This window comes from Symphalangus syndactylus, chromosome 15 (assembly GCF_028878055.3).
Source record: "Symphalangus syndactylus isolate Jambi chromosome 15, NHGRI_mSymSyn1-v2.1_pri, whole genome shotgun sequence".
Classification (NCBI taxonomy): domain Eukaryota; kingdom Metazoa; phylum Chordata; class Mammalia; order Primates; family Hylobatidae; genus Symphalangus; species Symphalangus syndactylus.
In genome coordinates this window covers 83,023,973-83,038,659 of record NC_072437.2, presented here as the reverse complement: position 1 = coordinate 83,038,659, position 14,687 = coordinate 83,023,973, and the positions used below count along the sequence as shown (strand labels likewise).

General features: G+C 44.1%; 2 protein-coding genes across 2 annotated transcripts in view; one reads left to right on the top strand and one right to left on the bottom strand.

Moving 5' to 3' along the window:
* CBY2 (chibby family member 2) overlaps positions 1 to 94 on the bottom strand; it is an 86,920-nt gene extending 86,826 nt beyond the window's left edge. The window contains exon 1 of the mRNA XM_055244532.1: positions 52 to 94. Within this exon, the coding sequence (XP_055100507.1) occupies positions 52 to 73 (22 nt within the window). The 5' untranslated portion in view covers positions 74 to 94. The remainder of the gene's footprint in view (positions 1 to 51) is intronic.
* A 7,592-nt stretch (positions 95 to 7,686) lies between these two features.
* The window catches only part of ERICH6B (glutamate rich 6B), a 75,062-nt gene continuing 68,061 nt past the window's right edge, over positions 7,687 to 14,687 (top strand). Inside the window, exon 1 of the mRNA XM_055244034.2 lies at positions 7,687 to 7,781. The gene's annotated coding sequence lies outside the window, so the exon portion shown is untranslated. The remainder of the gene's footprint in view (positions 7,782 to 14,687) is intronic.

Here is a 14,687-nt window from a genome sequence, read left to right as displayed (position 1 = left end):
GACTCCGTCTCAAAAAAATAAATAAATAAATAAAAACCCACTAACACATACCTGGTATGTGCAGGGTACTCATGATTCTTCAGGTTTTGTGAACACCTGGAGCTTATACAATTTGATGGACCCTCTTCAAGAAAAAGAATATAAAATCATAAGTATGAATTTAGGTGCAAAAGTGAATATTTATTTAGAATGGGAAAAGAAACTGCAGGGATTCCCAAGCAAGTAGGCCGAATAGAACAGCTCTGGTCTGCAGGTCCCATCAAGACCAAAGCAGAAGGTGGGTGATTTCTGCATTTCCAACTGAGGTACCTGGTTCATCTCATTGGTTAGACAGTGGATGCAGCCCACGGAGGGCAAGCTGAAGCGGGGTGTGTCATCACCTTACCTGGGAAGCACAAGAGGTCAGGGAACTCCCTCCCCTAGCCAAGGGAAGCCCTGAGGGACTGTGCCGTGAGGAACAGTGCATTCTGGCCCAGGTACTATGCTTTTCACACGGTCTTCACAATCCACAGATCAGAAAATTCCCTCAGGTGCCTACACCACCAGGACCCTGGGTTTCAAGCAGAAAACTGGGCTGCCGTTTGGGAAGACACCGAGCTAGCTGCAGGAGGTTTTTTTCATAACCCAGTGGCACCTGGAACGCCAGCAAGACAGAACCATTCACTCCCCTGGAAAGGGGGCTGAAGCCAGGGAGCCAAGTGGTCTAGCTCAGAGGATCCCACCCCCATGGAGCTCAGCAAGCTAAGATCCATTGGCTTGAAATTCTCGCTGCCAGCACAGCAGTCTGAAGTCAACCCGGGATGCTGGAGCTCGGTGGGGGGAGGGGCATCCACCATTACTGAGGCTTGAGTAGGCAGGTTTTCCCCTCAGAATGTAAACAAAGCCACCTTGAAGTTCAGACTGGGAGGAGCCCACCACAGCACCACAAAGCTGCTGTAGCCAAACTTCTTCTCTAGGTTCCTCCTCTCTGGCCCCGGCATCTCTGAAAGAAAGGTGGCAGCCCCAGTCCGGGGCTTATAGACAAAACTCTCATCTCCCTGGGAGAGAGCACCTGGGGGAAGGGGTGGCTGTGGGCACAGCTGCAGCAAACTTAAACGTTCCTGCCTGCCGGCTCTGAAGAGAGCAGCGGATCTTGCAGCACAGCACTTGAGCTCTGCTAAGGGACAGACTCCCTCCTCAAGTGGGTCCCTGACCCCCGTGCCTCCTGACAGGGAGACACCTCCCAGCAGAGGTTGACAGACACCTCATACAGAAGAGCTCCAGCTGCCATCTGGCAGGTGCCTCTCTGGGACGAAGCTTCCAGAGATAGGAGCAAGCAGCAACCTTTGCTGTTCTGCAGCCTCCACTGATAATACCCAGACAAACAAGGCCTGGACTAGACCTCCAGCAAACTCTAGCAGACCTGCAGAGGATGGGCCTGACTGTTAGATGCAAAACTAACAAACAGAAAGCAATAGCATCAACATCAACAAAAAGGACACCCACACAAAAACTCAATCTGAAAGTCACCAACAGAGAAGACCAAAGATAGATAAATCCACAAAGATGAAGAAAAACCAGGGCAAAAATGCTGAAAATTCCAGAAATTAGAATGCTTCTTTTCATCCAAGCTGTGATCCAAGAATCAAAACTCCTTGCCAGCCAGGGAACAAAACTGGACAGAGAATGAGTTTGACAAATTGACAGAGGTAGGCTTCAGAAGGTGGGTAATAACAAACTCCTCTGAGCTAAAGGAGCATGTTCTAACCCAATGCAAGGAAGCTAAGAAGCTTGATAAAAGTTAGAGGAATTGCTAACTAGAATAACCAGTTTAAAGAAGAACGTAAATGATCTGATGGAGCTGAAAAACACAGCACAAAAACTTCGTGAAGCATACACAAGTATCAACAGGCAAATCAATCAAGCAGAAGAAATTATATCAGAGATTGAAGATCAACTTAATGAAATAAAGCATGAAGACAAGTTTAGAGAGAAAAGAATGAAAAGGAACAAACAAAGCCTCTAAGAAATATGGGATTATGTGAAAAGTCCAAACCTACATTTGATTGGTATCCCTGAAAACAATGGGGAGATTGGAACCAAGTTGGAAAACACACATTAGGATATTATCTAGGAGAACTTCCCCAACCTAGAAAGACAAGCCAACATTCAAATTCAGGAAACCACAAAGATACTCCTCGAGAAGAGCAACCCCAAGACACCTAATCATCAGATTCACCAAAGTTGAAATGAAGGAAAAAATTGTTAAGGACAGCCAGAGAGAAAGGTCAGGTTACCCACAAAGGGAAGCCCATCAGACTAACAGCTGATCTCTCTGCAGAAACCCTACAAGCCAGAAGAGAGTGGGGGCCAATATTCAACATTCTTAAAGAAAAGAATTTTCAACCCAGAATTTCATATCCAGCCAAACTAAGCTTCATAAGTGAAGGAAAAATAAGATCCCTTACAGACAAGCAAATGCTGAGGGATTTTGTCACCACCAAGCCTCCCTTACAAGAGCTCCTGAAGGAAGCACTAAATATGAAAAGAAAAACTGGTACCAGCCACTGCACAAACATACCAAAATGTAAAGCCTATCAACACTATGAAGAAAATACATCAAAAATTGGGCAAAATAACCAGCTAGCATCACAATGACAGGATCAGATTCACACATAACAATATTAAAACCTTAAATGTAAATGGGCTAAATGCTCCAGTTTAAAGGCCCAAACTGGCAAATCGGATGAAGAGTCAAGACCCATTGGTGTGCTGTATTCAGGAGACCCATCTCACATTCAAAGAACACACATAGGCTCAAAATAAAGGGATGGAGGAAGATTTACCAAGCAAATGGACAGCAAAAAAAAAGCAAGTGTTGCAATCCTAGTCTGTGATAAAACAGATTTTAAACTAACAAAGATCAAAAAAAACACAGAAGGGCATTACATAATGGTAAAGGGATCAATGCAACAAGAAGAGCTAACTATCTTAAATATATATGCACCAAATACAGGAGCACCCAGATTCATAAAGCAAGTTCTTAGAGACCTACAAAGAGACTTAGACTCCCACACAATAATAGTGGGAGACATTAACACACAACTGTCAATATTAGATCAACCAGACAGAAAACTAACAAGGACATTTAGGACTTAAACTCAGGTCTGGACCAAGCAGACCTAATAGACATCTACAGAACTCTCCACCCCAAATAAACAGAATATGCATTCCTCTCAGCACCACATAGCATTTACTCTAAAATCAACCACATAATTGGAAGCAAAACACTCTGCAGCAAATGCAAAAGAACGGAAATCATAACAAACAGTCTCTCAGACCACAGTGCAATCAAACTAGAACTGAGGATGAAGAAACTCACTCAAAACTGCACAACTACATGGAAAGTGAACAACCTGCTCCTGAATAACTACTGGAAAAATGACAAAATAAGGGCAAAAATAAATAAGTTCTTTGAAACCAATGAGAACAAAGACACAACGTACCAAAATCTCTGGGACACAGCTAAAGCAGTGTTTTGAGAGAAATTTATAGCACTAAATTCCCACAGGAGAAAGCAGGAAAGATCTAAAATCAACACCCTAAAATCAAAATTAAAAGAATTAGAGAAGCAAGAGCAAAAGAATACAAAAGCTAGCAGAAGACAAGAAATAACTAAGATCAGAGCACAACTGAAGGAGATAGAGATACAAAAACCCTTCAAAAAAATCAATGAATCCAGGAGCTGATTTTTTTAAAAGATTAACAAAATAGATAGACCACTAGCCAGACTAATAAAGAAGAAAAGAGAGAATTGAACAGACACAATAAATGGGAGATCACCACTGATCCCACAGAAATACAAACTACCATCAGAGAATACTATAAACACCTCTACACAAATAAACTAGAAAATCTAGAAGAAATGGATAAATTCCTGGACACATACACCCTCCCAAGACTAAATCAGAAAGAAGTCAAATGCCTGAATAGACCAACAACAAGTTCTGAAATCGAGGCAGTAATTAATAGCCTACCAACCAAAAAAAGCCCTGGACCACATGGATTCACAGCCAAATTCTACCAAAGGTACAAAGAGTAGCTGGTACCATTCCTTCTGAAACTATTCCAAACAATAGAAAAAAAAAGACTCCTCCCTAACTCATTTTATGAGGCCAGCATCATCCTGATACCAAAACCTGCCAGAGATACAACAAAAAAAGACAATTTCAGCCCAATATCCCTGATGAACATCAATGTGAAAATCCTCAATAAAATACTGGTGAACCAAATCCAGCAGCACATTAAAAAGCTTATCCACCACAATCAAGTCAGCTTCATCCCTGGGATGCAAGGCTGGTTCAACCTACACAAGTCAATAAATGTAATCCATCACATAAACAGAACCAATGAAAAAAAAAACAAATGATTATCTCAATAGATGCAGGAAAGGCCTTCGATAAAATTCAACACCCTTCATGCTAAAAACAATAAACTAGGTATTGATGGAATGTATCTAAAAATAATAAGAGCTATTTATGACAAATCCACAGCCAATATCATACTGAATGGGCAAAAGCTGGAAGCATTCCCTTTCAAAACCAGCACAAGACAAGTATGCCCTCTCTCATCTCTTCTATTCAATATAGTATTGGAAGTTCTGGCCAGGGAAATCAGGCAAGAGAAAGAAATAAAGCGTATTCAAATAGGAAGAGAGGAAGTCAAATTGTCTCTGTTTGCAGATGACATGACTGTAGATCTAGAAAACCCCATCCTCAGCCCAAAAACTCCTTAATCTCATAGGCAACTTCAACAAAGTCTTAGGATACAAAATCAACGTGCAAAAATCACAAACATTCCTATACACCAATAATAGACAAACAGAGAGCCAAACCATGAGAGAACTCTCACTCACAATTGCTACAGAGAGAATAAAATACCTAGGAATACAACTTACAAGGGATGTGAAGGACCTCTTCATGGAGAACTACAAACCATTGCTCAAGGAAATGAGAGAGGACACAAACAAATGGAAGAACATTCCATGCTCATGGATAGGAAGAATCAATATCATGAAAATGGCCATACTGCCCAAAGTAATTTATAGATTCAATGCTATTCCCATCAAGCTACCATTGATTTTCTTCACAGAATTAGAAAAAGCTACTTTAAATTTCATATGAAACCAAAAAAGAGCCCGTATAGCCAAGACAATCCTAAGCAAAAAGAACAAAGCTGGAGGCATCATGCTACCTGACTTCAAACTATACTACAAGGCTACACTAACGAAAAAGTATGGCACTGGTAGGAAAACAGAGATATAGACTAATGCAACAGAACAGAGGCCTCAGAAATAACACCACATATCGCCGGGCGCAGTGGCTCACACCTGTAATCCCAGCACTTTGGGAGGCCAAGGTGGGCGGATCAGGAGGTCAGGAGATTGAAACCATCCTGGCTAAAATGGTGAAACCCTGTCTCTACTAAAAATACAAAAAATTAGCCGGGCGTGGTGGCGGGCGCCTGTAGTCCCAGCTACTTGGGAGGCTGAGGCAGGAGAATGGCTTGAACCTGGGAGGTGGAGCTTGCCGTGAGCCAAGATTGCGCCACGGCACTCCAGCCTGGGTGACAGAGCGAGACTCCGTCTCAAAAAAAAAAAAAAAAAAAAAAGTAATAACACCATATATCTACAACCATCTGATCTCTGACAAACCTGACAAAAACAAGCAATGGGGAAAGGATTCCCTATTTGATAAATGGTTTTGGGAAAACTGGCTAGCCATATGCAGAAAACTGAAACTGGACCCCTTCCTTACACCTTATACAAAATTGACTCAAGATGGATTAAAGATTTAAAGTAAGACCTAAAACCATATAAACCCTAGAAGAAAACCTAGGCAATACCATTCAGGACATAGGCATAGGCAAAGACTTCATGACTACAACACAAAAAGCAATGGCAACAAAAGCGAAAATTGACAAACAGGATCTAATTAAACTAAAGAGCTTCTGCACAGCAAAAGAAACTATTATCAGAGTGAACAGGCAACCTACAGAATGGCAGAAAATTTTTGCAATCTACCCATCTGACAAAGGGCTAATATCCAGAATCTACAAGAAACTTAAACAAATTTACAAGAAATAAACACACAACCCCATCAAAAAGTGGGTGAAGGATATGAACAGATACTTTACAAAAGAAGACATTTATGCTGCCAACAAACATATGAAAAAAAGCTCATCATCACTGCTCTTTAGAGAAATGCAAATCAAAACCACAATGAGATACCATCTCATGCCAGTTAGAATGGCAATCATTAAAAAGTCAGGAATCAATGGATGTTGGAGAGGATGTGGAGCAATAGGAACATTTTTACACTGTCAGTGGGAGTGTAAATTAGTTCAACCATTGTGGAAGACAGCGTGGCAATTCCTCAAGGATCTAGAACCAGAAATACCATTTGACCCAGCAATCCCATTACTAGGCATATACTCAAAGGATTATAAATCATGCTGCTATGAAGATGCATGCACACGTATGTTTATTGCAGCACTATTCACAATAGCAAAGACTTGGAACCAACCCAAATGCCCATCAGTGATAGACTGGATAAAGAAAATGTGGCACATATACACCACGGAATACTATGTGGCCATAAAAAAGGATGAGTTCATGTCATTTGCAGGGACATGGATGAAGCTGGAAACCATCATTCTCAGCAAACTAGCACAGGAACAGAGAACCAAACACCATATGTTCTCACTCATAAGTGGGAGTTGAACAATGAGATCATATGGGCACAGGGAGGGGAACATCACACACTATCGGGCGGTCGGGGGGGAAAGGGGAGTGGGGCCTATCCTTGCCCCCCCACTCCCTGGGGGGCAAGAGGGGGTGGGGGGTGGGGCCTATCGTGGGGTGGGGGGGCAAGGGGAGAGATTACATTAGGAGAAATAGCTAATGTAGATGACGAGCTGATGGGTACAGCAAACCACCATGGCACGTGTATACCTATCTAACAAACCTGCACGTTCTGCACATATATCCCAGAACTTAAAGTATAATGAGAAGAAAAAGAAAAGGAAGGGCAAATTGCAGGCACTTCAAAGATTGAGGTCCTTCTGAAACCTCTGTGACAACTGACCAGGAATGCCTACATAGAAGTGGTTTGCAACCCAGCCTCCCACCCCATCTGACCATTCTGCCACTCCTGCAAGTCCACTCACAGTGGCCAGGGCATGGGAACTTAGCTTTCTCCAACCCTTGGCCCCAGATCAACCCCTTGTGGGTCTCTCTATCCCCTTCAGGGCAGTTTGTTTCCCCCTGGAAAGGACTTGAGGGCAGAGGGGCTGTCATCCAGGCTGCTGAGGGCCTTGTCCTGGGGATCAGCTCCAGAGAGCCACCTGTCCCATCTCTTCATCTACGCACCCACCACAAGCTTAGCGCTGGACCCCAGGATTCTAGAAAGTCCCAGCCTGGAGGTCTGACGGGTACTGTCTCCATTCAGGGAAACACAATCCCCATGGCTGCAACTTCCCCCTGACACAGGCGACCTTCACGCAGACAGCAGGAAAACTTTCTGGCCGCCGCTGACGCTTGGTCCAAACAGTTCCCCGCCAGGAGAGAGGCTGGGAAAGGGAAGGTGAGGGCAGGTGCAGAGGCTTAGAATTCTCCGCCACGCACACAGGCAGATTAGATGGGGCCCTGGGAGGCTGCGGAGTGCGGTTCCCATGGTAACCGAGAACTGCCACAAACGCCGGGGCCTGAGATGGAGGTGGATGCGCGCGGGCGCCTGGCTTGGGTAAGGGCTGCGCACGTTGGCAATGCGCTCCTCCTCCTCTTCCGCCCCCTCCTCTTCCGCCTCCTTCTCCGAGGGAGAAAGCAGGGAGCAGAGTGGAGGGTCTGGGCAACAAAGAAGCGCCAAGTACATAGACTTCTTTGTTTCTCTCGCCCTTTCTCGGCCTCTCCATTCCCTTAGCCTTTCTGACTTCTGCTTCGACCCAGCTTCTTTCCACTGTGAAGGCCGTTGTTGGGTCATGATATTTCTACAAATAAAGGATAAGGGGTCACTCTCTCTCCAGAGAGCCCCTAGCTCTGGGGGAAAGTGTGAGTGTGGATAGTATGACTTCTTCCTTGACAGCCTGCATATAGACCAGTCCCCCAACCAGGAACAAATTCCCCAGATCAAAAACTCCAGCCTTGCCCACGAAGCAGCTCCTGTGGCCCAAAGGCAAGTCACTCAGCTTCCCGTTTCCTTCCCCTGCCTCTCTAATGTGGGGGGTAAACAGCAGTCCTAACTGGCCTTCCAGGGAAATGGTGAGCAGTGACCAAGGTCAGTGTTTTTACAAGTGTTCTGTGCCAAGTGACGGCTCAAAGTCACCCTCCTTGAAAGTTCAAACCTGAATATATTTGAAATTCTATTTATAAAAAAGACCCTAGGAAATTATGTTGTAATGAGTGCACTGGGTGTCTGTAGTGCTAAAAACTGCACTGATTGGTCTAAGGGAGTTGCCAGAACATTTTGACTTCATGTTTGCCCCCTGGCGTGTTTTAATGTGGATCCAGGCCAGCCCAGGCCTGGCACCATGGAATTCACGGAATTAGGTCATCAGTTGTTCCCCTCATGGGGGAAAGCAGCAAACTTCAGCCAAGAATCATGCAAGTTAATGAACAAGGTTATAAACAGCTATGATAGACGATAACAGCAACGAGAATGCATTACATTTGCAGAGCGCCATGGAATCCTTGGAGTCCTTTACAGAAATGAGACTTCTCACCTTGATCCATCTAGGGTTTCCAAGCATCGGCTGGCAGAAGCCCAGTGACAGCCAAGGGTCGCCCACTCCATCTTCTTCACCAGCTCCCAGCTTGCTGTCTTAGCCCACCCATAACTCATCTCTTGAGTTTGCCCCATAGCAGGAGGGAAAGTGAAGCGATGGGGGCTGAAAAGTCCAAACCAGAAATTTCATTTGTGTTCAGCCTCCTGTGTGCCTCTCCTTCCGTTGGATCATCCATTCGATCCACATCCTTCTGTTGAAATCCTGCTACGTGCCTGACATGGTGCCGGGCTACAGTCTCATGGGTGAGGCAGACACACAAACCAAGGAGAAGTGCAATAGGAGAAAGGCAGTGAGAGAGCAGTCTGGAAAAGAGAGACTCTTTCTGGAAGAGCCTGTGTGTCTTCCCAGATGAGGTGACTTTGGGTTGGGTTTTAATGAGTGAATAAACTTGCTATAAAGTGATATGGAAATTCAAAAGAAAGGGTGGGACTCCAAATAAAATCCCACTCTGGAGGAGCCGCCAGAAATATGGACTGGATCTTGCAGAGAAAAAAGAGGGCCCGTTAATATATTGAGGTCTCTGGTTGGAAGGGACACATACGACTGTCTACCAAAGCTCAAGGCTTCTCTTGCACCAGGAGACAGGGTGAAGCCCTGTCCTCCCATTTCTCGTGTTAGAGATGGGGCTGATGTATCCTGCTAAGACAGACCCCGGCAGCAAATTCCTCAGCCCTTCCAGACCTCAGCCAAGAATCTGTATCCATGAATTCCCCAGCCCAGCATCGACTGGTCTCCTAGACCTTAGTGGTTTACCGGCCTCTTCACTTCTGTGTTGTGTAACAAAAAATCTTTGTATAGAAACATTTGCCTATGTTCTTCCTATCCCACTAAAAATAGCAAGTGTGAGTTTAATAACAGAGCTTATTCTGTGTTTCATATTTAATCCCTCCAAACTCCAGATGTGGAACCAGGCATCTTTGCCCTCTCGGACTGATGCTTTCTAGGAGAAAGGGGTTGCTTAGGCAGCACACCCCAAGTCCCAAGCCTGCCTCTCAGCTCTATATCCATAGAAGATCCCCAGTCCAGTTTGGACTGGTGGTCATGATAAACTTCAGCTTTAGGTTAGTTCACCACTTCAAGTAATGCTTTTAGAGCATGACTATATGTGTGTGAGCGTGACTATATTCTGCACTTAGCCGTGACCATGGGCTGAGTGCCCTGGGAGCTACACCTGATCATGTTCATGGACACAATTAACAAAATAAACACTGTCAATATTCCTCACCCAGGCCTAATTTTCGGAACCCCTGACAAAAGCTGGAGCTTGCAGCCCTAATCAAACCAGTCTGTACAACCAGCTTTTCTACAAGGTCTCAAAGGTTTTTGGAGGCACCGAGGAGAGATTCAGGTACAGTTCCCAGGTACTATTAGGAAGCTGGTCCACAACCCACCAATTCCAAGAACTCTGTAGCCTTGTGGCTGTGGATATTTTTTTCATTAGGAAGGGCTCACTGCCACAAGGGTACCCCTCTTTGAACAAGGACATAGGTCCAACATAGGATAACATGTCTACCGAGGTCAACCATTCTCTGTCCTGCAAAATTCCTAACTCCTGGAAACTTGCAAACTCCTGACACCTTGTGGTATGTGCAGATGAGCTCTTTTGCCTGGATGTCTGAAGAGTCCAGTCTTCACATTGAGGATGGCCTCTACATGACCTGGGTAATTATGCTTGGAAGAAATCCACGAGCAGTCAAAACCTGAAAGTCCCTTTGCTCCTGGTCTTACCAGCCTTCCCAATGACTAAGTGGGGCAATTTCAGGTCATAAAAGATGCCCTTCCTCTCTGATTCTATGCCTCCCTGATCCCCCGTTGAAATCTAGAATGTTTGCTGCTTCTGTAGTCTGCCATGTGAAAACACAGACCCTCTAGCCAAGGCAGCTGCCCTTGATTCTTTAGGGAGGTCAGCAGCGGGAAGAAGAGCCCTGCTGGCCAGGCAGGTAGGAGGGAGGAGAAAAGGCTGTCACACGGGGCATTAACAGCATAGGCTCCTTCCATAAATAAGCTCCCCTGGAACATCCTCTGGCTAGCTTTTAATTAAGTGGGGACTGCCCAGTTCTTTCATGGGCCCCATACCCCAGGGGCCAGAGGTAGTGCTGGCATCTGCTAGCTCCCCATCATCTCCCCTTACAGATGATTTCTCTTCCAACTCCTGTTAAAACTCTCCTCTCTTCTCATTCATTACATAATCATACTATGTTGTATTTTATTTTCCTGTCTTTCTGCTTAAGCAAGAAGCTTTCTTGAAGACTATCTATAGGTGTGCCTTATGCAGCCTTGTGGCCCCAGTGACTGACACAGTGTCTGGGACAATAAAAAGTTCTCAATGTTTGTGGAAGGAAAGAGGGAAAGAAGAAAGAGAAAAAGGAGAGGAGGGAGACTTGGAAGCTTATCATTTTCAGAAGCACATTGGATGAGGTCTGGTGAATACACTAAATGATAGTATCAGGACTCACCAATATTTGGGCAGCCTAGAGGGGTGAGGCAAAACCTGCAAGATGAAATGTAACATCAATCCATGTAAATACCTGTATCCGGTTCAAAAAATAAGTAGAAGTTTAGCATAGAAGAAAAAACAGATAAAGAACATAAAAGCTACCTTCAAATATTTGCAGTTCACTGTGAAGTCTGGACTACGTAGCTTCAGGGAGCAGACCTCAGAAGGCTGGCTGTAAACCCGAGGGAAGAAGATTTAGCAGCAGAAGTGTGTGCCATTTGATTCATGCTAAGTATAGTGCCTGGCACATGGAAATGGTGGCTGCTATTTTTGTTATCCTTATTATTACAGTGTCATGGTCATTATTTATTATTTATTAGATCTGTCCAACAGTCGGTCTCAGGAGGCACTGAGCTCCCATCCTTGGAAAGCCAAGGTCATCACTGGGGAGCCACCTGTGTCTGAGGTCACCCCACCTGTGTGGGGTGTTTGTCAAGCTGATTCCTAACCCCTGGCCTCCCCTTTTCCCTAATCCTATGACTCTAAGAACAATGCCCTGTATATCCTGGGTAGTGAAAGCTCTAGATGCAATTCCTGACTGAGGAAACTGTCTTTTCTATAAAGGTTTTGCACTCTTTGCATTAGTTGCAGCGTGCCTCCCTCTTGCAACGCCACTGAAGCATCTCTTTGATGTTGAAAAACAAAATTGCTTTGTGTGAAAGCTTCTTTAATCTTATATAGATACAAATGCCTTGTATCTTTGGGGATATGCCAAACCACTCAGTATTTGAGAATTAATCTTATTAAAGAAAGCTCTGTTTAATCCCCACTGCTGTTTGCCAGAGATGTCAAATAATTCGACACCTGTTCCTGCTGCCGCTTTACTGTGCACTCTTCCTGGATTTATTGTTAAGGAAAATACATTGGCTTGATTGGGCTGGACCATGAGATTCTAGCATTCGGTTGGATGCTATAGCTATAGTAAATTTCCTTTATAAGTATTACCTCAGTTTCTTAATTAGTTAAAGAAAAGGAAAGAAAAGTTAGGGGTAGGGGATGCTTGCCTGTTGTGAAGAGTAACAAATGATATGATGAAATTGCTTCATTAACTATCTAACTCAATATGATTACTTACAGTAAAACATCAGCATTGCTAAGAAAAATGGGGTTCATATAAAGTAACTATCTGTTGTCTCTTCCCAAGCATATAGGAAACCCCTGTCCTTGATTAGACCTAGTCTGTAAAATATCTTTTGCATCTAAATGTATATTATATATAAATATATATATACACACACACAGTCCTGCCACATAACATTTCACTTGACAGACCGTGTATACAACAGTAGTCCCATAAGATTATAATACCATATTTTCACTCTTCCTTTTCTATGTTTAGATATTTTTAGATGCACAAATTCTTACCATTGCGTTACAATTGCCTACAGCATTCAGTACAGTAACATGCTGTCCAGCTTGTAGCACAGAAGCAGTAGGCTACATCATATAGCAATAGACTGCACCATGTAGGTTTGTGTGAGCACACGCTGTGATGTTCACACTTAACCACCTGACAGGTTCTTCCTGCCTGCTGCACAAGCAAAATCAATTCACAGAGACCATGGCACTGCAGTAAGAAAGAGTCTAATTGACGTGAGGCTGGCCACGCCATGCAGGAGATGGAGTTATAACTCAAATCAATCTCCCTGAGCATTTGGAAGTTAGGGATTTTCAAAGATAGTTTGGGGAAAAGGGTTGGGGGTGGCTAGGCAAGGGGTTATTGCTGCTGATTGGTTAGGGGTGCAATCATAGTGGTATAAGACATGGTTCTCCTGCTTGCTGAGTTACTTCTTTTGAGTGGGCCACAGGAGTAGTTGGCAGGTCCAGGTGGAGCCATAGGTGTCAGACATGCAAAAAACCTGAAAAAGACATCTCAAAAGGCCAATCTTAGGTTCTACAATAGTGGTGTTGTCTGCAGGAGTGATTGAAGTTGCATATCTTGTGACCTCCAGAATAATGGCTGGCAATCGTTTATGTCTACACCTTAGCAGAATTCAGCCTCCTCTCTCCTCCTGGCCTGGTGGTCTCTCATTAGCTTTACAAAGGTGGTTGAGTTTGGGGAAGGGCTATTATCATTTCAACTATAAACTAAATGTCTCCTAAAGTTAGCTGGCCTAAGCCCAGGAATTTTTATGAGCATCTTGAAGGCCAAAGGCAAGACGAGGTTTGGCCAGATCAGATCTCCTTCACGCCTGTGATTTTCTCACTGTTATAATTTTTGCAAAGGTGGTTTCAACACAATGGCAAAATTGCCTAATGATGCAGTTTCTCAGAGCATATCTCCATCATTAAGTGATGTATGATTATATAAAAATGTCAGTCAAAATGAACTCACTGGCTCCCTTTCTCCCAATTCACTTCTGGATCTTCTCAGTTAGGAGCTATCAGTGAACAATCCAAACACACAACATATGAGATAATCACTCAGTTACTAATTTTGTCAATTATTTGTCGAGCTCCTATCAAATGCCAGGCACTATTCTAGCTGGTGGGAATACAATGGTGAACAAGAAAGCAAAGTTCCTACTCTCAAATCTACAAACCAAAGAACATGGTATGTTCGGGAGTAACAAATATTACAAGGAAAATAAAGCAACATGATAATACATGTAGTGATTGGAGGTGAGGGTCGGGGGTGGCAGTGTTAGAAAGCCTTGCTGGGGAGATGACACTGGAGCAGAAACTTGAGAATGAGCCAGGCGTTGGAAGATCTTCCAATGGATGAAGAACTTTTCAGACAGTGGGAAGGGCAAGTGGAAGCATCCTGAGGTGAGAACAGGTTGCAGCAAGGGAAGAAGGAGTTCCAGAAGGGCAGGAGAGGATGTGGGGCCAACCTGGGCCGGCCCAGGAGGGCTTTCAAAGGGAAGTGGAAGCCACTGAAGGATGGCTGGGAGCAACATAGAAGCAGTGGAGCAATGTGGTCTATTTTATGTTTTTAAAAGCCACCTCTGAAGAATGGATTATTGGAAAGCAAGAGCCAAAGCAGAAAGACTGCCATAGAAAACGCTGGATTTGACGATGGTGATGGCAGTGGGGGTAGAAGGAAGAATGGATTCAGGACATTTTGTGGGAGGTGGTGCAAGAGGACTTACGGATTGATTCGTGGGTTTGGGAGGATGAAAAAGAGGAATCAAGGGTGACTCCAGGCTTCTTCATCTGAACACTCAGGGAATTATACCAGAGGTTCCCAAACTTTCTCTGTTCAGGGCACCCTCAATGTCTCAGTGAATTTTTCACGGTGCCCACAGGCCAAAAGAAATCCCTAAAGGTTTCATGTATTGAATCGTTACATCCAAATAATTTAATGAATATCTCGTCCTTGTGTCACATATTTATGTCACAATTTAATACACAGAAATTGAAGGAAAAA